Here is a 26,318-nt window from a genome sequence, read left to right as displayed (position 1 = left end):
CTTCCCAGCAATCCCTGGTGAGGATGTTATTATCCCCATATTAGAGATAAACTGAGGTATAGGTAAAATAAAATAACTTACCTAAAGTCACACAGCTAAAAGTAATGGGTGCTATAAATAGATAAACCCAGGAGATCTGATTTCACAGCTTTGCACTCTTAACCTCACAGAAAGATGGTTATGGACCGGGATTAAATTTAAGGGGCAGGTAAAAATTTATAGGAAGTTCAGAAGTTGTGGGTAAATAAAAAATGCCTTAACAAATCAAACAATGGGACAGTTCACTAAAGGAATCTGTAGTGACTCCATTAAAAAAAATCAATCTCCATTAAGGCCTTTGAAATGTTTTTATATGTTTCTGTTTTACAAGTCAAGTCTATGGTTAAAACAGGAAAATCCATGATTTATATATATATTTTTTAAAGATTTTATTTATTTATTTGAAACAGAGAGAGAGAGAGATCACAAGTATGCAGAGAGGCAGGCATAGAGAGAGAGGAGAAAGCAGGCTCCCCGCTGAGCAGAGAGCCCAATGCGGGCCTCGATCCCAGGACCCTGAGATCATGACCTGAGCCGAAGGCAGAGGCTTAACCCACTGAGCCACCCAGGCGCCCCCATGATTTATATTTTAAGACAAATTACAATCCTGCTTGTCTTTCAGAGAATTAATTCTGAGGTACTTAGAAGATGGTTAAAAATTTAGTCTTTTGTGTCAGGGGACTCCAGAGCTTTCAAAAAATTTTATGCTGACTCTTTGTAAAAATATTTCCAACTGTTATAACCTTGGACTTTGCTATTTGCCATTTTCCTTAATGTTTTGGTTTTAAATTATTTTGATCACTAAGTATCAGAGAATCCTTTGATACTTGTCATTTTTCTTGAAATTTCCAGATTTAAATCCCAGTTTTAAAAAGTGTCAAATGTTTTTGGCCAAATTCAGTTTCCCTCACTCCCTTAACTGATGTTCTTAGACCCCTAAATGAACTGGGGTCTTTTTAACTCCTGGGGTCTACTCCATTTAAAGTCTTTGCTTTCCCCCAAATATATTTATTGATATTGCATGTACAGGATAAGTCTGTGTTATAACATTTTGTGTTATAGTAGTTCAGAAGTTAAGATTTGTGTATATGGCTATTTTTTCATTAAAGAGCTAAAGATACAATTTTCATCTTAATGGAAGAATGTGTGCAACTGTTGAGATGATGAATGTAGAGATATCATTGCTCTGTGGTTTATTAGCTTTCATATGTTATATATGAATATAAACTTAGGAAGAATTAATCCTGATTTTTTTTCTTACAGAGTACTTACATGATAAACTAGAAGAATATATAAAACAATTTTCAATAGTAAAAATAGTCAGACAAAGAGAGAGAAAAGGTCTGATCACTGCAAGGTTGCTAGGAGCAACAGTTGCAACAGCTGAAACGCTCACATTTTTAGATGCTCACTGTAAGTATGTATGTATAGACATAGTTGTAACATTTTCCCTCTGCTTCCTTATAGTTTAAAAAGTGAGGAAGACTTTTCTTTAGATGACTAATTATATTTTCTTTAACATCATTTTCAACTGGTGATTATAGCAATGATGTCTGAAGCAGATTACAGCTCTGGGTAGGGACCTCCTTTAACTTAACATGGAGTTCTTACCGCCTCTGTGTTTTGGGCTCCTCAACTCCAATATCCTTCAGTGACCAACTTCCCCGGCAAGTTATCCTTGCCTGGGCATTTTTTTCAGATGCACGGTCTGTCAGAAAAAAAAAATGTTTTTCCTTATTATTCTTGATTCTTACAGTTTAAAATGAATGAAAGTTTTAAGTGCAATGAATTCTATCTTTAAACTTTGTTCTGGTCCTGATACTTTCAATTTCTGTATTTTCTTTTTTCAAAGATTTGTGCACTTCTCTTGTGCTACATTAGGGGTACCCCTTCCAACTTCTTCTGGCATTTTTTAATGAATATGATCAGTTTTTATTTTATTGCTACTGTTTCTTTCCCTTTTATTTTTAATGGTTTTGTTCTCCAGTGTCAATGATTTTAAATAAAATATATAGCATATAGCATTTTTGGATTCCATATTTAAAGTGCATGTTAGGAATTACTAAAATGTCAGTTAGTCCCCCAGCTGTGAGTTTAGTGGGTTATGCTCTTTGTATGAGTATTTAGTTTTGAATTGAGTTGGCTAGCCCTTCGATTATGTTTGACCTGGCAAATGGTTTTGTTATATGCTAGTTTTTACAGAGGGGGCTTTTGGATTTGCTGAGTCTCTTTAGAGCTCTCAAATTCAGTACTCTCTTAATACCTGGCTCTTAAATGAACAGAGAGGTCTGAAGGTAATCCAAGAGAGGTGTTTTAAAAGGAAATGGTTCATTCTCCAATATTGCCTCTTATGGTCCAAAATTACAATTATGTCAGACTGGGCATTCTTCCTCTCAGGCAAATGTATCTGATGTATCTCCTTGATGCCAAGTGGTCCTCCTAATAACTGCCAAATTCTCCTGATGGGGAGACCTGGGTAGGACTGACTCTCCTGAATTCTGTGTGTTAAGTGAGCCTGGCCCACAACCAGGGCCCAGACTTTTTTATAGCATTCTTTTGCCCCCACTTTCCATTAGGGCTGGGGCAGGTTTGAATGGTCCTTCTCCAACTGCTAAAATAAAATAATTTTGACTCCTTGACTTATTTTCTCCTAAGGCTCAGAGAAACGAGGATTTTGATTACTATACCTTACTTAGGGAGACAAGTTTAAGTAAATCAGAACACTTATGGGGTTAGGTGGCGTGAATCACCAAATAGTTACCTTTGACTCATAGCCCATTTCAGAGGGAAACACAGATCTGAAACTTAAATACTCCAGTGTCATTTTACCTCCTCACTAAGATTTAAAAAAAAAAAAAAAATCATCTCCTATAAATAAACTTTCCTAACTATGCTGAATTTTGCTTAACCTTTTTCACTCTACCCTCATCTCATCACAGAAACCTTTAAGAAATCTCCTCGGGGTGCCTGGGTGGCTCAGTGGGTTAAGCCTCTGCCTTCCTTTCAGATCATGGTCTCAGGGTCCCAGGATCGAGCCCTGCATCGGGCTCTCTGCTCATCAGGGATCCTGCTTCCCCCTTTCTCTCTGCCTGCCTCTCTGCCTACTTGTGATCTCTCTCTGTCAAATAAATAAAAAATCTAAAAAAGAAAAAAAAGAAAAAGAAAAAAGAAATCTCCTCAATGTTCAATGCTCAAAATACAATCGACTATTATTTGTTTCTCTATACTGTCTTCAAAAAACAAAATAGAAAACCCTCAGTGTTTTCATTGGCTTGATTAGAATTGTGTTCATTCCAGGTGAGTGTTTCTATGGCTGGTTAGAACCTTTGTTGGCCAGAATCGCTGAGAACTACACGGCCGTGGTGAGTCCGGATATTGCATCCATAGATCTAAACACGTTTGAGTTCAACAAACCTTCTCCTTATGGAAGTAATCACAACCGTGGAAACTTTGACTGGAGTCTTTCATTTGGCTGGGAATCACTTCCTGATCATGAGAAGCAAAGAAGGAAAGATGAAACCTACCCAATTAAGTAAGATGATTGCTCTCAAAGTTGTATATGCAGTTCAGTTATTTAAATACGTATTCACTCTTTGCTTTTTACAGTTTTTGCCTCCAAGGTCATTCACACTAACAAAGAACACACACATTCTATGTAGGGAATAAAAAAAGTCATTTATGTATATATATATATATATATATATATATATATATATATATATATATACTTACTTACACATGATATTACCAAGTCGGAATTAGAAGTACGTGAGGTCTTTTGTCTTCCTCATAATCATTACTTCAGAATTTTAAGGCTTGGTTAGAAGACACTTCATAATTTTATTCTGCTGGGAGAGGATATTTAAACTACTTCCCTGTGCCCCTGCAAAACTTGACTCTGAAGATAGCATTTTTCGTTTTTATTAATCTATGTAAGACCTTTGAAATTGTGATCTCTCTTTAATTTTGGGGGGAATTTATTTCAGTTGGCTCTTTAAGTAAGTTCTTTTTTCTTATTTAATTTTTTTAACAAAGTTTGACAATGGATTATTTTTCAGAACACCCACTTTTGCAGGAGGCCTTTTTTCCATATCAAAAGAATATTTTGAATATATTGGAACTTACGATGAAGAAATGGAAATCTGGGGAGGTGAAAATATAGAAATGTCTTTCAGAGTAAGTTTATAAATATAGTACATATTGAACAATAAAATACACATTTCATCCTGACTGGCTGCTACAGATTGTCATAGAAGTGTGCAGTCTTTACTTTTTGTGCTTTCTAAAATTTAATTGCTAGAAATTTTAGAATAAGGGTATTTCTCTTAACATGTAACTTAATATATTTACTTGTTGCTGCCAATGTAACAAGAGGAATCAGTTAAACGCCTGTGTCCAGCCAATAGCACCAGTTAATGCACTTGTAGCTACTGAATTCCAGCCAAGATAAATATAATTCAATCTAGTGCTTCAGGAAATGGGTTGATTATCAAGGGAGTCAGAATGGAAAACCATTTATGTATAATTTTTAAAAGACATTAACTCTTTGCATTAAATGAGCTCCTTTTTTCCTATGCGTATTAAAAGTTAATATGAGAAACAAAACAAAAACTTTGGATGGTCTCCAATATACTTATTTGATTTCATGAGTACATTTTCTGCAATGATGCTATCATTCATTTTTCATCTATTAGGCTGGAATGTAGTAGGAAAAGAACTGAACTAGGACTAGAAGATTTACGTTTTAGCTCTGGCTCCAACACAGAATGACAATGATGATCTTAGCCAAATTTGAGCTGCTCAAGGGAAGGGCCTTTCTTTATTCACTTAAGTCTTCCCAACCCCTAACACATGTTAGATTTCAGGCACAATTTGTTGAATTAAAAATACCACTGAGTTTTCTGATTTGTTTAAAAAAAGAGAGAATGTGACCTCTTGCCCTAATACTAGCACAGACTATTAAACATGTCTTCATTTTAGGTTTTTTGCTTAGTGACTGTGGCAGAACTGATTGCCAAGATATTTAAGTGAATAGGTATTGATTTAATAATTTCCCAGATAAGTTTTTTGACCCACTATCTCTAAATAGGTATGAGTATTTTTAAACAATGACCAACTACTTCACAAGATTGTACTTGGGTATTATCTGGAATTATTTTCTTAATTACAAAACTGAACATGCAAGGGGTAAATATAGTCTGGGTCCACTTACTCCAAGACTGCTAGTTCCTGCCGTAGAAGAGAGAATCTTTGTTTCAAGTGAACTGGTCACGTATCTTATATAAGAAGATAGAAGTCAAATACAAAAGAGCCTTTGGTCTTTGGTATACATTAGAGTGCTGGCATAATTGTTTGCAAAAAAAGAAATGTGGGATTTGGTTTTTATGAAGGATTCAAAATCACTATTTTGTTAAATTACTTTCTGAAAATATGTCCTTGTTGTATTTAGTTTTTGTACCATTTCATAAAATTGTTTTTTTTATATTTAAGAATTTAAGTTGAACTGGCCAAGAACAGAGACTATTTGTAGTTTTAATAAATTTCTTTTCTATATTTTGTTTTTATTAGTACCTTAAAGATGAATTTAAAAGCAACACTTGGTTTTGTAAATATACTGTAAATTAAACAAATATCATTAATTATCAGGTATGGCAATGTGGTGGGCAGTTGGAGATTATGCCTTGCTCTGTTGTTGGACATGTTTTTCGCAGCAAAAGCCCTCATACCTTTCCAAAAGGCACTCAGGTGATTGCTCGCAACCAAGTTCGCCTTGCAGAAGTCTGGATGGATGAATACAAGGAAATATTTTATAGGAGAAACACAGATGCAGCAAAAATTGTTAAACAAGTAAGTTAGAGCTAAATAATTAAATCATGACAAAAATCCACACCAAGTTCTCATATTCTTTTACTTACTTGAGTCAGTTCAAGTATAAAACATTGTAAAAAATTATTTCTGAAGTTGGTTTTTAAACTCAAAATATATAACTTGTTGATGCCAGTTTTTTCTCTTTTTAAGGAAAAAAATGAAGTAAGTGGCTTTTTTAAATATTTAGGCATTCCACTTGATGTTACTCTTTAAATATGGAAGATACTTAGTTTTTGTAACTGCCTTGGTTCAGGATATTCCTCAAAGAAAAATAAGATTCAGTGGAACCACTTGTAACTGGTTTGAGGTGATGCGATTAACACCCAAAGAAAGGTGCTAAGTGGCTTTTTGAACTGGGGATGGAGACAGTGTCAGAATGTGGCAGGAGAATAAACCAGGAATACCAAGGCTTTTAAAAAAAAATTTTTTTTTAAGATTTTATTTATTTATTTGAGAGAGAGAGGACAGAGAGAGAGCATGAGAATGAGCAGAGGGGAGAGGCAGAGGCAGAGGGAGAAGCAGAATCCCTGCTGAGTAGGGAGCCCTATGCAGTGCTTGATCCCCAGACCCCCGCAATCATGACCTGAGCCAAAGACAGACACTTAACCTACTGAGCCACCCAGCTGCCCCAAGTGCTTTTTTTTTTTTTTCCAAGTTCTAGTTCCACTGCTTTCTGGAAGGGGTTCCCTGGCAAAGCCCCTTTGAAACGTAGAATGGGATGACACTTCATATGGTGGTTGAGAGGTTGGCCCAGCATGGGGTGTATGCTCAGCCAACCTTCTTCCCTCTGCTTCTCCATCTTGAGAGAGGACATACTTGCATGTCTCCCAGAGTAGTCATGAAATAAAGAAGTAAGTGTTCACAAATGTATGGCACTGTTGTTACTGACCTGTCATGGATAAAAGCTCTGCAGAATTGTGATGCTTAATACACTGGCCCTGAGGTCCAACAGGTTCAGTACTGGTTGTGGTAAATGAGCTAGACATTTTAGGAGTGTGCCTCAGTGAATGGCCCCCAACCCTTTGGAAGAAAAGTGCTGATTTGCAGGGGGTATATATTGAGATTAAAGGGTGTGAACATTTTGACTGTTACAACAAAAGGTCTGGTTACCTCTTTTCAGCTTTTCTTTGGTCTCCAGTATCTCCCTGCAACATGTTAGTAAGATGCAAAGTCGGAGCACTAGTGGATTAGCTTGATATCTTTTTATCTGAGGCCACCAGTACAAATTGGGCAGACTGTGTACTGCACATGGGTACGTGGCTGAGCAGGCAGGTGTGTGCTGACCGCAGCTTATACTCCTTTGTCACCCACAAAGCGGCAAGCAAGCCAGTAAACCCTTGTTTTTACCACAGGGCAAACGGATCTTGTTATAAAATACGTAACTTAGCCAGAAGTCCTTTAGAGTTTTACACTTTTTGCTAAAACCCCTGGATTCAAGACATTGGTGTTGGCAGAGAAAATATTTACCTTAACTGAAATAGTGAGCTCAAGTGTTTAAACTTTTCATATATTTAGGTACCAAATATAGTTTTTCTTTAAAATTTTGCCTATGGACCCAATACCTTTTCAGTTTAATAGTGTTCTCTAAAAAATTTTTTTTCTTAGTCTTTTTAAAATAAAGGAAAATGGGTCGCCTGGGTGGCTCAGTGGGTTGAAGCCTCTGCCTTCGGCTTGAGTCATGATCCCAGAGCCCTGGGATCGAGCCCCGCCATCAGGCTCTCTGCTCAACGGGGAGCCTGCTTCCCTTCCTCTCTCTCTCTGCCTGCCTCTCTGCCTACCTGTGATCTCTCTCTGTCAAATAAATAAATAAAATATTTAAAAAAAAATAAAATAAAATAAAGGAAAATAAAATGCAATTGATTAAAAACTTGCCTTTTTCTGCTAATACATTGTTATTGTTAAGGTGTAAGTGACACTCTTAAAACTAGAAAAAACTTATGCCCAACTGTGTTGTCTTTTGTAGTCTTGACTAGAGAAAAGATATAAATTAGACTGTATTGGCAACCGTCTTTTTATTTCTTTATTTAACTTTTTTGAGAAAGAGAGTGAGGGAGGCCAGGGACAGAGGGAGAGGGAGAATATATATAAAATATGTAAGTAGTTTAAATACTTAAGCTCGTCATTTCAATTAAGGTAAATATTTTCTCTGCCAGCTTCAGTCCCAAGGTGGACCTGATCTGATCCCCTGACCCTGAGATCATGACCTGAGCTAAAATCAAGAGTCATGCTTAGGGGCGCCTGGGTGGCTCAGTGGGTTAAAGCCTCTGCCTTCAGCTCAGGTCATGATCTCAGGGTCCTGGGATCAAGCCACGCATCAGACTCTCTGCTTAGCGGAAAGCCTGCTTCCCCCATCTCTCTGCCTGCCTCTCTACCTATTTGTTATCTCTCTCCCTGTCAAATAAGTAAATAAAATCTTAACCAAAAAAAAAAAAAAAAGAGTCATGCTTAGCTGACTGAGCCACCCAGGTGCCCTAGCAACTGTTTCTTTATACCTGCTTCCTCACACCTCATTTCACAGATCATTCTTAGGTGTAAAATTAGAATCAATTTTGGATTCTCCCACTACCATTTCTCTAGAGATCTTTGCCCCAGTGAGGGAGGTTTGGTAGCACAAAGAAAGAATAAAATAGCATTATGTCACCGCCCGCGCTGGTAACTTGGTTCTCTTTCAAGGAAGAAACAAGCAGGGAGGCGTACTTATTGCCTAAATAAACAGTGAATTCAGTTAAAGTGCATCTTGCATTTTGGCCAGAATTTTTTTCTGGCCCAAATATAAATACAAAACATTTGAACTCTTTTTTTTTTTTTTTAAAGATTTTATTTATTTATCTGACGGAGAGATCACAAGTAGGCAGAGAGGCAGGCAGAGAGAGAGGAAGGGAAGCAGGTTCCCTGCTGAGCAGAGAGCCCGATGTGGGGCTCGATCCCAGGATCCTGAGATCATGACCTGAGCCGAAGGCAGCGGCTTAACCCACTGAGCCACCCAGGCGCCCCCATTTGAACTCTTTTACTAGTGCTGTTTTGATTAAGCATTCGTTTTACTTCTCATCTTTCTCCAGAAATCATTTGGTGATCTTTCAAAGAGATTTGAAATAAAGCACCGCCTTCAATGTAAAAACTTTACATGGTACCTGAACACTATTTATCCAGAAGCATATGTGCCAGACCTTAATCCTGTTATATCTGGATATGTGAGTATTTTCTGGCTCCTTTTTGCTTGGTATATATGCCTTTGCCACAAACATTTATGTCGTCCAGGGAAAATTTCTGACATACTTTCTGGCTTATGGCTTTTGAGATTTTACATGAACTATTTATTAATACTGCTTCCTGAAATGAATTGAAGAAAATATATATCAACCACATAGATTACATTTTTTTTTATAACTTGAAAATTTTCCTTTAGATTAAAAGCGTTGGTCAGCCTCTGTGTCTGGATGTTGGAGAAAATAACCAAGGAGGCAAACCATTAATTTTGTACACGTGTCACGGACTCGGGGGAAACCAGGTGAGCCCTGCACTAAAAGTCCTCCCTTCTCGCTGACGCAAACATGAGTAGGTTGTCAGAAGTCCCAGATCACCTTTGTATTCAGGTAAACGGGTGTTTAAGGTTAAGTTTGGCAATTAATATTAAAGTCTCTGAGTGCTTGATTTTGACTCCCATTCTGGTTCTGAAAACAATTTGAAGTGGCTCACTTACTCAGTAGAAAGGCAAATGAAAAAGTAATAGAATAAAGCTATTTGAAATTTAAAAACAGGATCTTCTATGTGGATCTTTGATGTTGGGGGACTACTGGCAAGATGATTTTGCAAAACTATACGTAAAGGCCATATTTACTTAACTGCATTCAGTAGCAAATTAAGTGTAAATACCAAAAGAGTAGTATTAGAAGTTATCATTAGAAGTTATCTTTGTGAGTCATGATATTGTTTCAATATGTTGTTGAATAAGGGCATGTTCTTGATTACCCTTCACTGGTATACCTGCTCAAATGTTACGTGTGAGTATTTGGCCTGCCATGGGTACAGAACTTACAAAAATAACATTTCTAGTATTTAGCTTCCTTGCCTTGCCTTTTACAAGTTTTCTCCTGGAAAGATTGGACCCTCTCATTTGTTCATTCAACAAATTCACTGAGTAACCCCTGCATGCCAGACAGATATTCTGCTGGGTTCAAGCAACTTAGATTCTAACTCCTTCAGGAAATCTACATTTCAAAGCCAGTGGTCACAGTCAGCATGGGCAGGTCTGGAATAAATCCTTCAGAGCGCTTCAAGAGTATGAAGGAGGGCATCTGAATGAATTAGACTGGGTGCCCATACATTTTCCTTGGAAAGCAGACATTTGAAAACATTTTTTGGAAGGTGCGTAGGAGTTAGCGAGGTAGCTGGTTGGAATGAGAACAGGATGAGAAGAGTGTGAAGAGGGGGTTACAAAGGAGAGGAGCTGGTATGTCTTTTTTTTTTCTGTGAATTGCAGGTATTTGGGGAGGGAGTCCAAGATGTGTATGGAGGATTTTTACAATATTAAATACTCATGATGTCCTATTTTAGTAGGATGGAACTTTAGTGATGTCAGTTTTAAGAAGAGTCCATTTACCTCCTGGTCTATCATCTTCCATGTTTCTTCCTACTCATTAGCCTCAGCTAAGTTTAGTTCCAATCCCTACTCATCCAAATGAACCAGTCTACCAAGGGTAGGTGGCACAGATGCCCAGAAGCCATAGCTAGTGAACAGGATCCACTGCTGGATGATTAAGCTGTAATTCTGAAATGGGATGGAGATACACATACACAGATACCCACACAAGCATATGTATCTATATATCTAGATACATATATATCTACACATGTGTATATGTGTGTATATATAGGAAAATTTAAAATATGTATATACAGGAGCACCTGGGTGGCTCAGTGGGTTAAGCCTCTGCCTTTGGCTCAGGTCATGATCTCAGGGTCCTGAGATCGAGCCCCATATCGAGCTCTCTGCTCAGTGAGGAGCCTGCTTCCCCCCTCTCTGTCTGCCTGCTTCTCTGCCTACTTGTGATCTCTCTCTGTCAAATAAATAAAAATAAAATCTTTTAAAAAATAAAATATGTATATGTGTAAATACAATTATAAATACATATATAAATACATTTATATATATATTTTTAAATTTTCCTTCTATATATTAGAAGAAAAATAATTATATAAATAATTGCATTCTTTTGGAAATAACACTGTGCTAGTTAAAATTAAGTTTTTGGACAATGAAAAGTATTTTGTCATTTGTAAAAGTCTAATCACAGATTTTCCTCAGTCTTCCTCTATCATTACATTTATTTTATCATAAAAGTTGAAAATATCTTATATGTTGTTTTATATGTTTTTCTCTTTTCATTGCCATAAAGATGTTTTTATAGTCTTATCTCTAAAAGAATTTGTAGGGTGGCTGGGTGGCTCAGGGGGTTAAGCCTCTGCCTTCAGCTCAGGTCATGATCTCAGGGTCCTGGGATCAAGGCCCACATTGGGGGGGGGAATCTCTGCTCAGCGGGGAGCCTGCTTCCCCCTCTCTCTCTGCCTGCCTCTCTGCCTGCTTGTGATCTTTCTCTCTCTCTGTCAAATAAATAATAAATATATTTTTTAAAAACTTGTGAATTATAAATACAACATAGCTGTCTTTTTTAAAAATTCCATTGGGAATGAGGAAGTAGTTCACATATTCTTTCAATAAATATTTGTCTATAATGTCTATAATGTCACTTGCACTGCTACAGTAGTGAAAAAGGAAAAATCTCTACCTTGTGGAGCTTGTCTTTTTCAAGGAGAAGGGGAAAAAGAGTAATTTTGGGCATAAAGAAAAATGAAGCAGGATAGGTGGATAATGTGAACCTGGGGAGTGGGAGAGGGGTTTGTTTTTGGAGGTTCAGGAAGACCTCTCTGAGAAGGCCGCCTTGGAACAGAGGCCTGAAGGAGTTGGAGAGGAGCCATGTTCCAGGAGGGGAGTGTCCTGGCAGAGGGGGTGCAAGGCTAGAAACTAGGGGCGGTCAGTGGAGCAGTCAGAAAGCCAGTGTGTGGCTGCAGCAGAGTGGTCTGGGCAGACAGGGTGGGAAACAAAGTCAGAGACATCAATAAGAAGCCTGGTCATAGAAGGCTTTGTAGGCCTTCCCTAGGAACTTGGATTTAATTCTCAGTTTGACAGAAGCCATATGAAGGTTTTGAGCAGGAGGATACTATTTCCCAGTTTATATTTTAAGAAAATGACTCTGATTTCTAGCACTGTAATATAGCCATCAATTTTATTTTAGTTTATTTCCTTTAAATTTTTTTTCAGTCAAGCACTGCATTTAAACTACTTTGCAAATTTTAGTTCCTTGAGTGCTAAGCGTTTTGAGTTATCATCTAACCTGACCATTTCTTTATGTGCCCTTTTACTGTTTTGACCAGATAATGATCTTTGTATAACATAAAACTCCATTGTAACAGTATATTATATGCCAACTAAAAGTAAATATGTTGATAATGTGGCTATATTGATCAATATACTGGTGCAGTGCCGTGTAAGTAATTATGGCTTTGTAACACTGGGCTTTGTTCCTGTGCTTCTTATTCCAGGGTATTTGTCCTGATTCTAGGTTATGTTTCTCCAGTGTTTCCAGGTAGCTAATTGCATATTCATTTTGCTTGCCAAAGTATCTTCAACTATTTCCTATTCCTTATAACTTGACTTTTAATGATTTAAAAAAAAATAATGATGTATGTGAAGTAAAATATTGGACAGACTTTCCTACCATCTTTGAGATCCTAAGACTTATCTCTCTTCAAAAAGTATAGCCAAAACGCTGTTTTCATGATCTACACTCATTTTCATTCAGCGTCTTCATCTGAAGAACTATCAGTTATAAAAATGATGGATATATTTGTGGAAGGAGCTAAATTAAGCATGAGGCCAAGACCAGGGGAACTCAAGATTAATTCAGCTAATGTTTGTGGAGTGCCTACTCTGATACACATAAAGGGTTTAGAAAAAACCCTGCTTAGCACATAAGAAGGGCTCAATAAATATTAGTGCTAAGACTAATTACTTCATTATTGAACATCCATTATGTTCACCTATTTTATCTTTGGAATGTCAACATTATGGAGTATTTGATTTGTGAGGGATGTTATTACTAGATACACTGCCTGACTTTGGTCTGTGGTGAAGCCAGCTAGCTACACGCACAATTCCAATAGAATGCTATAAAAGTTATTTCTGATGTACTATAGGAAGCCTGAAAAGGGTGTGATTTAGTTCAGTAGGACAACCTCAGGGAAATTAAAGAAGCAAAGTAACATTTCAATTGGCTTTACAAGGATAAAAACAGGAATTAGCTAGGCAGAGAAGGATCTGGAAGGATATTCCAGGCGGAGCACAGTAAAGCAGTCTTAGACTTACGGGTGCATATACTCTACATTGGTAAAATTGTGTGAGAAGAACATGGTGTACGGTTCAGGCAGTGGTTGATGTAAGATTGAAAATGGAGGAGTTCATGTACTTATTAAGGAGTGTGAACTTCCTCTTAGCAGCAGTAGTTACTCACTCGAGGAAGGGAGGTAGGGCATCAAATCAGTGTTATGAAAGACCAGCTCAGCAGAGTGAAATTGCGGAAATTGCAGGTAGCTGGAAGTATTACAGTGGAGGTTCTGAGTGCTGCAATAAGAGAAGTGAGGTACAGAGCAAAGTGCAATGGTGACATCTGAGAGGGAAATTCAGTAGAGCTAAGGGGCTGATTAATACATTGGACATACGGGGAGAGAGAAACATTAATCCTAGTAATAGCAGCTAAGATGAATTAAAAGCTTACCATGTACCAGTTATTGTTTTGAGTGTTCTACATAGATTAGCCCTCTTAGCCTCATAACCCTGTGGGGCAGGAAAACTATAAAATCACCCATTTTACAGGGAAGGAAACTGAGACATGGAGATTACCTCATTTAATTGTTCCTAGTGTAAGTGGAAATGCCATTAATTGAGAGGAATAGGAGAGAAGGAACACTTGTGGAGAGGAAGAAGAGGCAGTTAATGTGCTTACTAGAAGTTTCCAGGTCCTTTTCTGTGGCATACCTGTCCTGGCTAACCTCCATTCCACCTGACTTACTTCCCGTTTCTGACATGGGAGGAAGACAGTACCTTGTTATGTAACTACCTGCTGGGGATAGGCTGGGAAGGGGTTATAGCATCTTCCGTCATGAAACTCATATTTCTAACACCTATTTTTATTGTATTATTTTGTTGAGTACACAGGACTTCATTATTCAGCAAATTACTGATTTTCTTAAATTATTATTATTGGACCATTATTTTGCAGCTGAGGATACAGGTCAGTAACAACATTCTTCTTTTCACAGTATTTTGAATACTCAGCTCAACATGAAATTCGGCATAACATCCAGAGGGAATTATGTCTTCATGCTGCTCAAGGTCTTGTTCAGCTGAGAGCGTGTGCCTACAAAGGTCACAGGACAGTGGCCAGCGGAGAACAGATATGGGAGATCCAGAAGGTACCTCAGTGCAATTAATTCACCCCTTCCCATAATTATTTTGATTAGCACGAGTTGCTTATCTGGGAAAATGCATGAAACATAGCATAGTAATGTGATCTGTCAGTATTTCTCTTTGTTAACTTTGTTATTGTGTCTGTCTACCAATGTGATGAGAGAATGTTTCTATGAATTAAATACTCGTAGGAACAAGTTGCTTAATGAAAGCATGATTTATACCGTCAACACTTTTGTGAATTATTAATAATAGTTGCTCATGTTTGTCTTTTTAGAGTTTCTTACAATGCTTCTGGCAATAGTCGCTTTTTTTTTTTTTTATCATGGCCGAGAGAAAAAAATCATTATCTTTTTCATCCCTAAAGTGATTCATTTCTCCTGTTTTTGTGCTTTTTTAAATGAATTTAGAATTGAGAGAATACATAAAAAATCTTTGCTGTTTTTAAATATATGTATTAAAGCTTAGCTAGAACATATCAGTCCTTACCTGAAAATTGTTTTGTACCTTACTAAAATACTAAAAGACCAATTTTTATAACATAATTTTTTAAAGAGTTTGTCACTTATGGATATAACAATGGAATGGTTCTTATTTGAAAACTTGATTGAGACCTTACTCTCTATACATCTCTTTATTTATCTAATACCTCCTGTGAATCAAACAGTAGTGGCATAAATGATATGGTTTACACCAGAAACCAGAAAGATTTTATCAGACAAGGTTGATCTGAGAAAGATTAAAAGTCAACTGTGTACATTTGGTTGTGAGTGTCCTTTAGCTTCGATGAGACTATGATTTAGTTTTCATATTTATCAGTTAATCATGAGTCTTGAAATTTAATGTATGTTGTGTTTCCTTTTTTTCTAGGATCAACTTCTTCTATATAATCCATTCTTAAAAATGTGCCTTTCAGCAAATGGAGAGCATCCGAGCTTGGTGTCATGCAATCCATCAGATCCACTCCAAAAATGGATTTTTAGCCAAAATGATTAAGTGTTCCTTAAAATTAAGGAGTTGAAAAAGGAGATATTCTTCCTCATAAAACTGTGACTAGGCATACACTGTAGTTTTTGAAAATTATGCAAAAGCAGCTAATTGTAACTTATTCCAAGTGCATCTTTCTTATTTATGTCTTAAAATATCTATGTAGCATTGCTACAGAAATCTTTTAAGTTTCCATTTCAAAGCACAATAACTAATAATACCAAAGACTATTTTGAAATGTCCAGATGTAGGGGAAGAGATGTTTACAGTATGATGAAAATAATTTTCTAAGTAAAGTGATATTTGTGTGTTTGTACACTTAAAGATATGCATAGCTACATTCACACACTCACACTTTAAAATATTTCTTCTAGTTTTTGGGGGGGAGGGAGAAAGATTTGATACTGTATTTTTTTAACTACATAGAAGTGGATCAATGAAGGTCAAGCATTGGCCTTTGTGTATAAACCAGGAAATTTTTATAGATCTAGAATTTATTATATAAAAATGCAGGTAAACTTTTTTGCCTTTTGTTTTCTTATCTGTCATAGGTTTCCTTAAACACGAAATTAAATGAATAAGAATATTTTTAACACTTCAGTAACTTGGCAAATTTTAAAATATTTTTTAGTCTGAAGTCCACTTGACTTAAAGCACTTAAATCTTGCTTAAAATATATTTCTTAAATAACTATACTGTGTGTTTTCCCAAAGCAATTAAAAAAAAAAACTATAAAGTACTATCTGTTGAAAAGATGTCTTTTTCCTTTCTGCTAGTCCTTTTTCCTTACCAAAATTCACTAATCTTGAGTGTTTGTGGAATTGAATTTCAAATGCAGAATACTTGACTCATTTAAAAGCTAAATTTTGTTTGTTACTGATTCAATTTAGATCATCTTTGTAAAGAATTTTTTTCATCAAAAAAATCTTCTATGTGGAAAACACAATAAAATGAATCCTTATCACTGTTGTAACTTTTTAATTTAAATTTCTTTCCTCTTTTGGATAAAATATATAATTCCTATTAAATGGGGGGAGCATGAATTTTGTATACTTAATTTAAGTACCTACTGTAGAGCCATCAGATATTTCTTAAGGAATACTCAAGTATTTTGTGATGATGGAATAAAAGATGGGGAATGGAGAAGATTTTGTGTGTTAGATATTTTGAAAATTTTGTACTAATTTCTGATATTCCTTGAGCATATGATGGAGTAATTTTTTTAAAATGTGATGCCTACATAGATTTAACACTTTTCTTTTTGGTCCATTTTATATAGAGAGCTCTTGTATTCTTATCTAAGAACTAAAGTATGATTGGCTTCATATTTTAAATGTTGCTGATCCTCAGTTGTACAAAAGAAAATATTTTTAAATCATTGGCCCTATCACCTCATTGTTTGTAACTTTAAACTTGCATCAAAAGACCTGCATTCTTGGGGACTTGTGGCACCTGGGTGGCTTAGTTGGTTAGGCGACTGACTCTCGGTTTCTGCTCTGGTCACAATCTTGGGGTCATGATCTCTGGTTCTGAGGTTGAGCATCACTAACTTCCAATGTCAGGCTCTGCACTCAGTGCCGAGTCTGCTGAAGATTTTTTCCTTTCCTCCCTTCCCCTCGGCTCCTCCCCAACTCACTTGCGTTCCCTCCCTCTCTCTCTCTCAAATAAATGAGATTAAAAAAAAAAAAAAAAGACCTGCATTCTTTAATTTTTTATAGTGCCAATATTTATTTCAATTCAACTAATATTTATTATATGTCTAACGTGCCAAAGTTATGGGAGGCAGAATGAGTCTTATATTGTCTTTGAGCTTAGATCTTATGGAGCAGAGAGACAAATGATTTTCATAGGGGCGCCTGGGTGGCTCAGTTGGTTAAGCGTCTGCCAGGACCCTGTTAAGCTCAGGGTCCTGGGATCCAGCCCTAGGTCGGGCTCCCTGCTCAGCGGGAAATCTGCTTCTCCCTCTCCCCTGTCCCTCCCCAACACTTGTGGGCCCGCTCGCTCTCTCAAATAAAATCTCTAAAAATTTTTTTGAAATAGCGTAGTAACATTATGATTTAATTTCATGACATGACAGCTTATTCGTGTGTGATATTTCTTTAATAAGATATTTTTATTACTACAGCTAAATACTAATATGTATTGTGAAATATACACTGGTGCCCACGCACGTGCACAATTTCTGTTTCTCAATTTGTTACTCTAGAGTAAACATCCAGGAGCAAATACTGCTCTTAGAGTTCATTATATCTCACAAAACAAATCCTCAAAGATATTTTGTAAATAAAAATATTTAAAAAAAAATTCGAATGCCGTCTGTGTATTAGGCATGCATTATCATGTCAAGATTCAACCTCAAATCTCTTCAGATTAGTTGGTTTTATTATAGCAGTAGTAAATGCATCAAGGTAGGGTCCTTCTTACCTGATTTCGGAGCCTCAGTTCAAGTGTAACGTAACTCATTTCGTTAGGGATTTACCCTTCTGGATAGAGGTAGTATCTTTTGAGTCTGAATTTTGAAACAATGCTAAAAGGAATCTGTTTATGGAGTCTAGTTGCCATCTACCTGAGAGATCTGAATACATGCAAGTATGAAATTGTGGAGCCCTTGCTCAATTTCAAGCGACCATAGCAAATGGTCTAATTGCTTCACAAGACCTGACACGTTGCCTTCATTGCAGAGGACTCAGTCCTGAGAACTTTCGATGGGTAAGCTACGCTGCCAGACCTGCTAGGGTTAACCTGACGGGTGGGCTCACTGAGCACTGGATGTGACTAGCCACAAGAGAAAATAAACAATATACTAAAATGGCCTATTCTTACAACCAATAATGACGAACTATTAAGTCCCTATATTGCCAGGTAATTGGCCTTCCTGTTAGACAATTTAATTAAATACTACGTAAGCCATCAAAATATAAATGCAAAAATACAAGGAGTTGTTATTTCTGAGAAAACAAGGTTGGATGCTTTGGGACAACAACAGATGTCAAATTATTTTTTAAAAAATGCTAAGTTATGTGTGGATGAGAACTTTAAATGATTTTTTTTAAAGATTTTTATTAATTTATTTGACAGAGAGAGATCACAAGTAGGCAGAGAGGCAGGCAGAGAGAAAGGAAGGGAAGCAGGCTCCCTGAGCAGAGAGCCTGATGCGGGGCTTGATCCCAGGACGCCGGGACCATGACCTGAGCTGAAGGCAGAGGCTTAACCCACTGAGCCACCCAGGCGCCCTGGATGAGAACTTTAAAAGAGAAAACAAATATCTCAGAAGATTCTGCACTCAAATTGCTTCCAATTTACTTTTTAAAAAAGCAAAACAAAGGATCTTCAGACAATGCATTTTTACTGTGGTTTGTGCAGGAAAGATGTTGCATAATTCTCATAAACTGATTCATACTCAAAAGGCCTTGGCCTTTCAATAGAATGTTTGTGAAGAAATCAATGTATATACAAGCGTAGGAATGAATGTGTGTGCTTTAAGTTGAAAGTATTCGATACATATCTTCTTCTTATGCCTTTCTGTTTTAACTATATTTTTCAAATTATTAGTCATTTATCAGTCCGACTGCATTGGAGGGGAGCTTTTTCTGCATGTGTGTAGTCACTATTGCTGTTCAATATTCAACAATATTTAGGAAATATCATTGGTGTTTTCGTGACTGTAGTAGGCATCAGAGACTAATGATACACAAAATGGTCCTTATCTTTAAGAAGTTTGCAGTCTAGTAATGATTGACAACAGTATTTTGGAAAGAAACACCTTCAGCCTACAGTGAGTCCATTGCCAGGAACAAGAAGAGAAGAACAGTGCCTTGTATTTTAGAGGTAAATAGCTAGAGAAATGCTTCTCAAACTTTATTGTGCACGCTGGTCTTATTAAAATGCAGATTCTGATTCATTACATCTGGGTAGAACCTAGGATTCTGTACTTCTTTTTTCTCTTTCTTTTTTTAAAATTCTGTGTTTCTAATAAGCTCTTAGATGAGGCCGAGGCTGTTGGTCATGAAACCACACTTTGAGTAGAAAGACTGCTCAGAGAACCAATGCCTGGGATTCTTTGAGACTATCGCAGTGACTTCGGTTATGTTTTACATCCTGATTATTTCAGGCATCACCGTAAAACAGTGCTCTCTGTTGTCCTTTGTTGCCATTATGGTTCTCTGGCAATTCCCACATCTTGTGTATTTCCCTAGCTTGGTCAACTCCCCCACCTTGTATATTGCCTTCTACTCTGCCTGCTTCTACTGGGGCTCTTTTTTATTTTGTTTTGTTTTTTAATTTATTTATTTGACAGACAGAGATCACAAGTAGGCAGAGAGGCAGGCAGAAAGAGAGGGGGATGTAGACTCCCCGCTGAGCAGAGAGCCTGATGTAGGTCTCGATCCCAGGACCCTGGGATCATGACCTGAGCCGAAGGCAGAGGCTTTAACCCACTGAGCCACCCAGGCGCCCCTACTGGGGCTCTTTGATCAGAAAACTCCCTTATGTCAACAGCCTCATCTGAAAGTTCTATTCTCTGTCTTGCCTTAACTTAAGCTGGACATATATGGATACTTCTTCTTATTCCTATCTAAGGACTGTTGTTTTTGGTTTTCTAATGTTCTTCTTGGGCTTCAAACTAAGGATTTGAAGTAGGTGTGCCCTTTCTACAAAAATGCCCCATGAAGACCATGCCGCGTGGATGTATTATCCTCCACCTTTTCTAGTTGTTGTCAGTTATAAATCTATAGGTCATTTCTTTATTCTACCCTCATATTTAATAGGTTGCCAGAGGATTGATTTCTTGGTTGGAAATCATTAGTTGATAGTTTGAAAGTATTGTTCCATCTTCTTCTAAATTCCCATACTGAAAAATCCAATGCATTTTTGACGTTTGATCCTTTGTTAGTAATCTTATTTTTTTCTCTCTGAAAACCCACAGGTGTTCTATTTGCCTCAATGTTCTGAAACTTCAGAGGGAGTGTTACATTGATTTACATATTTCTGTGTTCCTTACATACTTAGGCCTTTCAATTCTGAGAAATTTTCTAAATGTTTCTTAATTTTATCTTTTTCTATTCTTCGTTTCTTTCTGGAAATCTTATTTTATCAGACCTCTAATATATTGATCTTCTAATATATTTGGAAGGGCACTTTGCTTACTTCATCCCATGTCTTTGCCTATTCTATTTTCTAGGAGCTATTCTTGATGTATTATTCTGAGCCTTCTAGTAAGTTTTTAAATTTCTACCATTTATAATTCTCATGAGCACGTTCTTATTCTCTGAATGCTTCTTGCATAAGATTTTGTTATACTACATGAATGCAATTTTTTCCTTCATCTTTGTAGGAACATTAATGATAGATTTTTAAAAATTGTATCTATTTGCATCTAATTTATCATCTATTTGCATGGACTGTTCCCTCTGACCTGTTTTACTCTCTGCATTTCACAATAGATACTTTCCTCAATTGTCTGGTGATTCTTGCCTGCTTATCAGAGGAGTATTGAATGCTTATTGGAAATTTCTGTAGTGTGGGGAAGACTTGTTGACTGTGGTCTGTCTTTTAGGGTGACCTGATGCGCCCCTTATACCGGGAAACAAAACAACTAGATAAATCCAGAGAATCTTCCAGTCACTTTTCTGGAGGATATAAACCTAACTGCCATTGGGAGAGGCTTTCAGTATGACTCCTGTCCTCAACTGTGCTTGATATTCCCTGTTCTAGAGACCCTCTTGTTTTACACTCTCCAGTGAATGACTCTCTAGATTTCTTCTTGGGTATCAGACTGGTAGAATGGTAACTAGTCCTCCTCTCCCAACTCCATTTTCTCCCTCACTTCCAGAGGCACCTGTTTCCACCAGTTCTTGATATTTTTAATGGTCTTGCAGTGCAAAATGGATTGATTACTGCCCCGCTTGCTCCACTACGAGCTTCGGATAAACCTTTCTTCATTCTGTTGACATTCACTACTAACTGAGTTTGTTTTTCAAACTCCAAACTCCCAAATGTTGTTATTGAACTGCTCCTGTTCTTTCTCCTTATGAATTTGTGAATTTTTGTTTTATCTCTATTATCATTTTCATGGAATTTTGGAAGGGACCAGAAGAAAATGAGTGTTGAATCTGGCATTCTGAATAAAACCAAAAACAGAGCCCTCCATTCATTCTTCAATGACCTCTAATCTATCTCTGTCACTAACAACTCCCAAGTTGTCAAATCCAATATTCTTTTTCCTGTCCTCAAATATCTAAGCTCTGCAGCATTTTAAGTGATTGACTGCAATCTCATTTTTGAAGTTTTTGAAACTCTCTCCTCCCTGGGCTTCTATGGCACCACAAGCTCCTATCTCCTGTCAGGCTCTTCTCCAAACCATCATATCTCACATGGATCAAGATGGTCTCTTAACTAATTTCCCCTGCTTTTTTCTCATTTCATTAGCTGATTTTTTGCCTCCATAGAAACTGAAGTTTGTTCTTTAAATAAAAGACACATTGCCTCCTTGCCATTGTAATCTTCCAAGAGCTTCCTTGGAAGATCGTTCTTAGATCTTCCTTGGAAACTCTTCCTTGGAAGATCGTTTTCCTGGCTTTAGGTTGCAAGCTGGGTGACCCATTCCTTGCCTATTTCTCCTGCCTCATCTATGACCACTTTTTCTCTGGCTCACTGTGCTCCAGACATAGCAGTTATCTCTTCTATTCATCTCATATGTCAAGTTTGTTCTTGCTTCAGAGTCTATGTCTTCTTTGGATGCTCTTCCTCCCAGTATTTTTATGTTTCAGGTTTCAGCTCAATGACATTCTCAAAAGGGACCACTTTTTATAATGTAACTGAATCATTACTGCACTACCCCATGCATTTCCTTTATTAAATTTACCATACCTAAAATGATTGTCTTATTTTATGTGTGAACTTGTCTTTTGTCTCCACTAAAATGGAAGCAGCAATATTCATGTCACATTAAAATTTAGGTAATTCAGTATACTTGTACATGAAACAACTCTGTATTTGTCAAGAATGCTTATATTAAACGCAGAATGTGTGGCAGTGGGGAAAGTCCATGAGCACAGGAATGGAAGGTGAACAGGAAAAATGGGGGAAGAAAGAGAGAACAATATAAAAAAGGGATTTTACTTTGACTGATGAAGACAGATCCAAGTTAAAAAAATTAATGGAACAAATTCTCTGAGTTTATGTATTATTTCTTCAAAAGGTATTTTACAGAGTTGCAGATTTATTTATAAAATTCTGTAGTATAAGAGTAATAGAACCAAAACATAGAAGTACTAATTCACATAGCAAAGAGTGACTCCACAAAACTCTTTACCTAGAGAGTTTATGTAGGTGGAAATTTTGAGTAAATATGAAATATAGTCAGTAAATTGATGGCTGATAAATTCACAATTGATAAGGAAAGGAAGGATGCTTAGCATGTCTCGAAGCTCTTAGAGTGACACAGAGGACAACAGGATCCTCCCAAACATATCTCTTGAGTACTACAGCACAGACAGAATACTCCCTTGAATGTTAGCTATGTGAGTATTTGTTTTTACTTAACAACTTTTTTTAACTTTAAGGTTTTCCTTTAGAATCTCAGTCATCCACTATGTAAATTATTGTGGGAATAGTCTAGTTTTTTGCCAGGGATATTTTGAAAATGTCTCCTCTTTTAAAGCATAACATTAACTGTGAAAAATACTTTGGAAGCATGAATTGAACTCAGGATGTTAAATTATTGAAATGACTTAAAAAATTGTTTTTAAAGACCAAATAACTTCTACTTATTTGTAAAATCTCTGATAACTGGAAGGAGCATGATTTCTGTTGTTATTCTATATTAGAGTGTTTTTATCATTTTTCCAACAGGGTCCTATTGCCAGCAATAAAAATTAACTCTGAATGATTTCGGTGAAAAGGGAATTTTTTGAAAGGGTATTGAATAGATTATAGAATCATCTGGAACACCGGAGAAAAGGCTAGAAAAATGGCCAGGAGAAAGCAGAGCATGCAGCTCTGAAGTGATCCTTTAGCAGTAGAACTCATCTGGTGAGAACTCTGCTCCCGCCGTCACCAAACACCAGATGAATGGTTTGCACCTGATTTCCTCTGGCGGTGGCATTGCCCACTGCCGACACTGGCTACAGGATGCCCCTCCTGCTGCCGGAGCTATGAGCGTACCCTCCAACCTGCTGCCGCTGCCAGAATGAATTCCCACAGCCAGCTTCTCTTCTTAACAGCTCCCAAATCAATCTCCAGCTGGATGCAGATGGACTGAACCTCTTCATGCGCCCTCTCCTCCAAGCACCAGAGCCTCTGAAGGCCAGGAGCCAGCTCTGGGGCTCTGCAGTAGAGGACAGACATCTCACAGACTTAGGAGAAGAGTTCAGATGCCAGGAAGCTTAAAAAAATGCAAATGACTTTAGTACAAATCCTAGGATTTGTAAACTATAACATGATTTGCATTCTTTCCTTACTATCTTTTGCTTTAAAGTGTAAAACACATTTAAATGGCTATGCATAGAGTATATATGAACATGCTTCCATTTAATCCATTATATTGTGAACGTTCTCACTGTTTTTTGCCTCTCAATTAGGTCGAAGTATTTTAAATTTCTGTACCGCAGAGTTAGATATCATAATTCATGTTTTCTTGCAGCAACAAGTTTTTGTTTGTTTTAGAAAATTAACTTTATCAAGATGTAATTAATAGACAATACATGGCACAAATCTTAAGGGTTTGGTTTGATGGTTTTGGCTTACAGACATCCTTGTAACCACCACCCAAAAGTAGATATGAAATATTTCCATCACACCAGAAAGTGCCCTTGTGTCTCCTTCCACTCAAACTTTCAACCCAGGAAACGACCACTTTCTGATTTCTAGCTGCATGAATTCATTTTGATTTTTTTCCACTTTATATAAATGAGATCATACATTATATATCCTTTTGTACCCGTTTCTTGTTTATCACACTATTTTTGAGGTCCATCCATGAAGTTTTGTGTGTCTATTTATTGCTGTGTAATATTCCATGTATGGATATACCACAATTTGTTCATCTTTCACTGATGGACATTTGAGTTCCAAGTTTTGAGCTCCTTTGAATAAGAGTGCTATAAACATTCAAGTATAAGTCTTTTGGGGGGGTTACCTATTTATTTGTCAGAGAGAGAGAAAGAGGCAGTGAGCACAATCAGGGCAAGCAGCAGACAGAGGGAGAAGCAGGCTCCCCTCTGGGCAGGGAGCCCGATGTGGGACTCCATCCCAGAACCCTAAGATCACGACCTGAGCTGAAGGCAGCTGCTCACCTGACTGAGCCACCCAAATGTCCCAAGTATAAGTCTTTCTGTAAAGGTATAGTTTTACTTCTCTTAAATTGAAACCTAGGAATAGGTTTACAGAATTGATGAGTGTTTGAAATCTACTGCCCCATGTGTTGTTGTTGTTGTTTTAATTGTTTTAATAGTTTATATTCCCACTGGTAGCCCATGAGAGTTCCCAGGGGCTCTGCAGCCTCTGATATTTTCAGTCTCTGATCTTAGGCATTCTAGTGAGTGTAGAACAGTATCTTACGGTGGTTTTTGTTCTTCTTTCTCTGATGAGTAATGAACATCTTTTCATGTCCCTGTTGGACAGTCATATGTCTTTTTTGTAAAGTGCTTTAAGTTTCTGTGCATTTTATTGGGTAGATTTCTTTATTACTGATTTGTAGAAGATCTTTATATATTATGAATACAAGCCCTTTGTTAGACATATGTAACTATTTTCTTCCAGTCTGAGGTATGACTTTTTATTTTCTTAATGATGTATTTTAATGTGTAGAACTCCTAATTTTTAATGAAGTATAATTTGTCACATTTTATTTTATGTTTAGTGATTTCTACATACTGAGAAATCTTTGTCTGCTCCAAGGATGTGAAGCTGTATTTCTATATGTCTTCTAAATGCTCTTCTAGATTTTATTTTGGGTAAATCTTGAAATAATTCTTATCTTGCAGTAATGTTTGGAGTGACATGGAGGTTGAGTTGTTCTGGTTGTTCTAATTGTTCTGATACCATTTGTGATCTTTCTTTCCCAAAAGAACCGCACTGGTGTCCTTGTTGAAAATGAACGGATGCTGTGTGTTTCTTTCTAGACTCTATTTTATTGGTCTACGTGCCTTTCTTGGCAATACAACTCTGTGTTGATAATTGTAGTTTTGTAGCATGTTTTGAAATCCTGTGGAATAAGTTGCTCAACTTCATTATTTTTTTAAGAGTGTTTTGACTATTCTAGTTTCTTTGCATTTGCTTTTGTATCTTGTATTTGCATTTGCATTACCGTGTATCCTACATACTTGCTGGACTTGTTTATTAGTTCTTTTTTGAAAGATTAAATTGGCCAATACTTTGTTGGGGATTTTGTTTCTGTGTTCAGGAAAGACATTGGTTTGGAATTTTCTCGTAATGGCTTTGTCAGGTTTCGTTATCTGGGCGTTATTTCATGCTAGTCTCGTGAAACTGGGAAGTTATTTTCTCCTCCTTTATTTTCTGAAAGACATATTAAGGACTAATCCCGGATCATTCATTGCATTTAGTTCTCATATTTCTTTAGTCTCCTTTAGACTGGAGCGTCTCCATTGGTCTTTCCCTGACTTTCATGTAGTTCCAGTTTTAGAGTATAAAGAATCCTAATCAACATAAGGCCTTGTGATATTTCCAAATGGCTAGACTCAGTCCATTCATTCTTAACAGGAAGAGCACAGAGATGATGTTGTCCTTACAGTATTACATCAAGAGTCCTTCCGTGTAGATCCTTCCTACCACTGGAGATTTTAACCTTGATAACCCGTTCGAGTTGGCAACTTCCAGATTCCTAAGCCATAAGGTCATGATTTTCCCCTTTGTGGGTGGGCTTTGATAAGAGAAACTCCAA

General features: G+C 37.0%; 1 protein-coding gene across 1 annotated transcript in view; it reads left to right on the top strand.

Annotated features, from left to right (window-relative positions):
* The window catches only part of LOC111157228 (polypeptide N-acetylgalactosaminyltransferase 3), a 46,023-nt gene extending 29,632 nt beyond the window's left edge, over nt 1-16,391 (top strand). The window contains exons 4-11 of the mRNA XM_022518892.1: nt 1,303-1,452; nt 3,337-3,571; nt 4,098-4,215; nt 5,686-5,886; nt 8,967-9,098; nt 9,314-9,415; nt 14,284-14,436; nt 15,302-16,391. Coding sequence (XP_022374600.1) covers nt 1,303-1,452; nt 3,337-3,571; nt 4,098-4,215; nt 5,686-5,886; nt 8,967-9,098; nt 9,314-9,415; nt 14,284-14,436; nt 15,302-15,427 — 1,217 coding nt within the window. The 3' untranslated portion in view covers nt 15,428-16,391. The remainder of the gene's footprint in view (nt 1-1,302; nt 1,453-3,336; nt 3,572-4,097; nt 4,216-5,685; nt 5,887-8,966; nt 9,099-9,313; nt 9,416-14,283; nt 14,437-15,301) is intronic.
* The last annotated feature ends 9,927 nt before the right edge of the window (nt 16,392-26,318 follow it).

This window comes from Enhydra lutris, unplaced genomic scaffold, assembly GCF_002288905.1.
Source record: "Enhydra lutris kenyoni isolate GAN:26980312 unplaced genomic scaffold, ASM228890v2 scaffoldscaffold1, whole genome shotgun sequence".
Classification (NCBI taxonomy): domain Eukaryota; kingdom Metazoa; phylum Chordata; class Mammalia; order Carnivora; family Mustelidae; genus Enhydra; species Enhydra lutris.
Note: the sequence above shows the minus strand (reverse complement) of the source record. Positions and strands in the feature narration are given on the sequence as shown.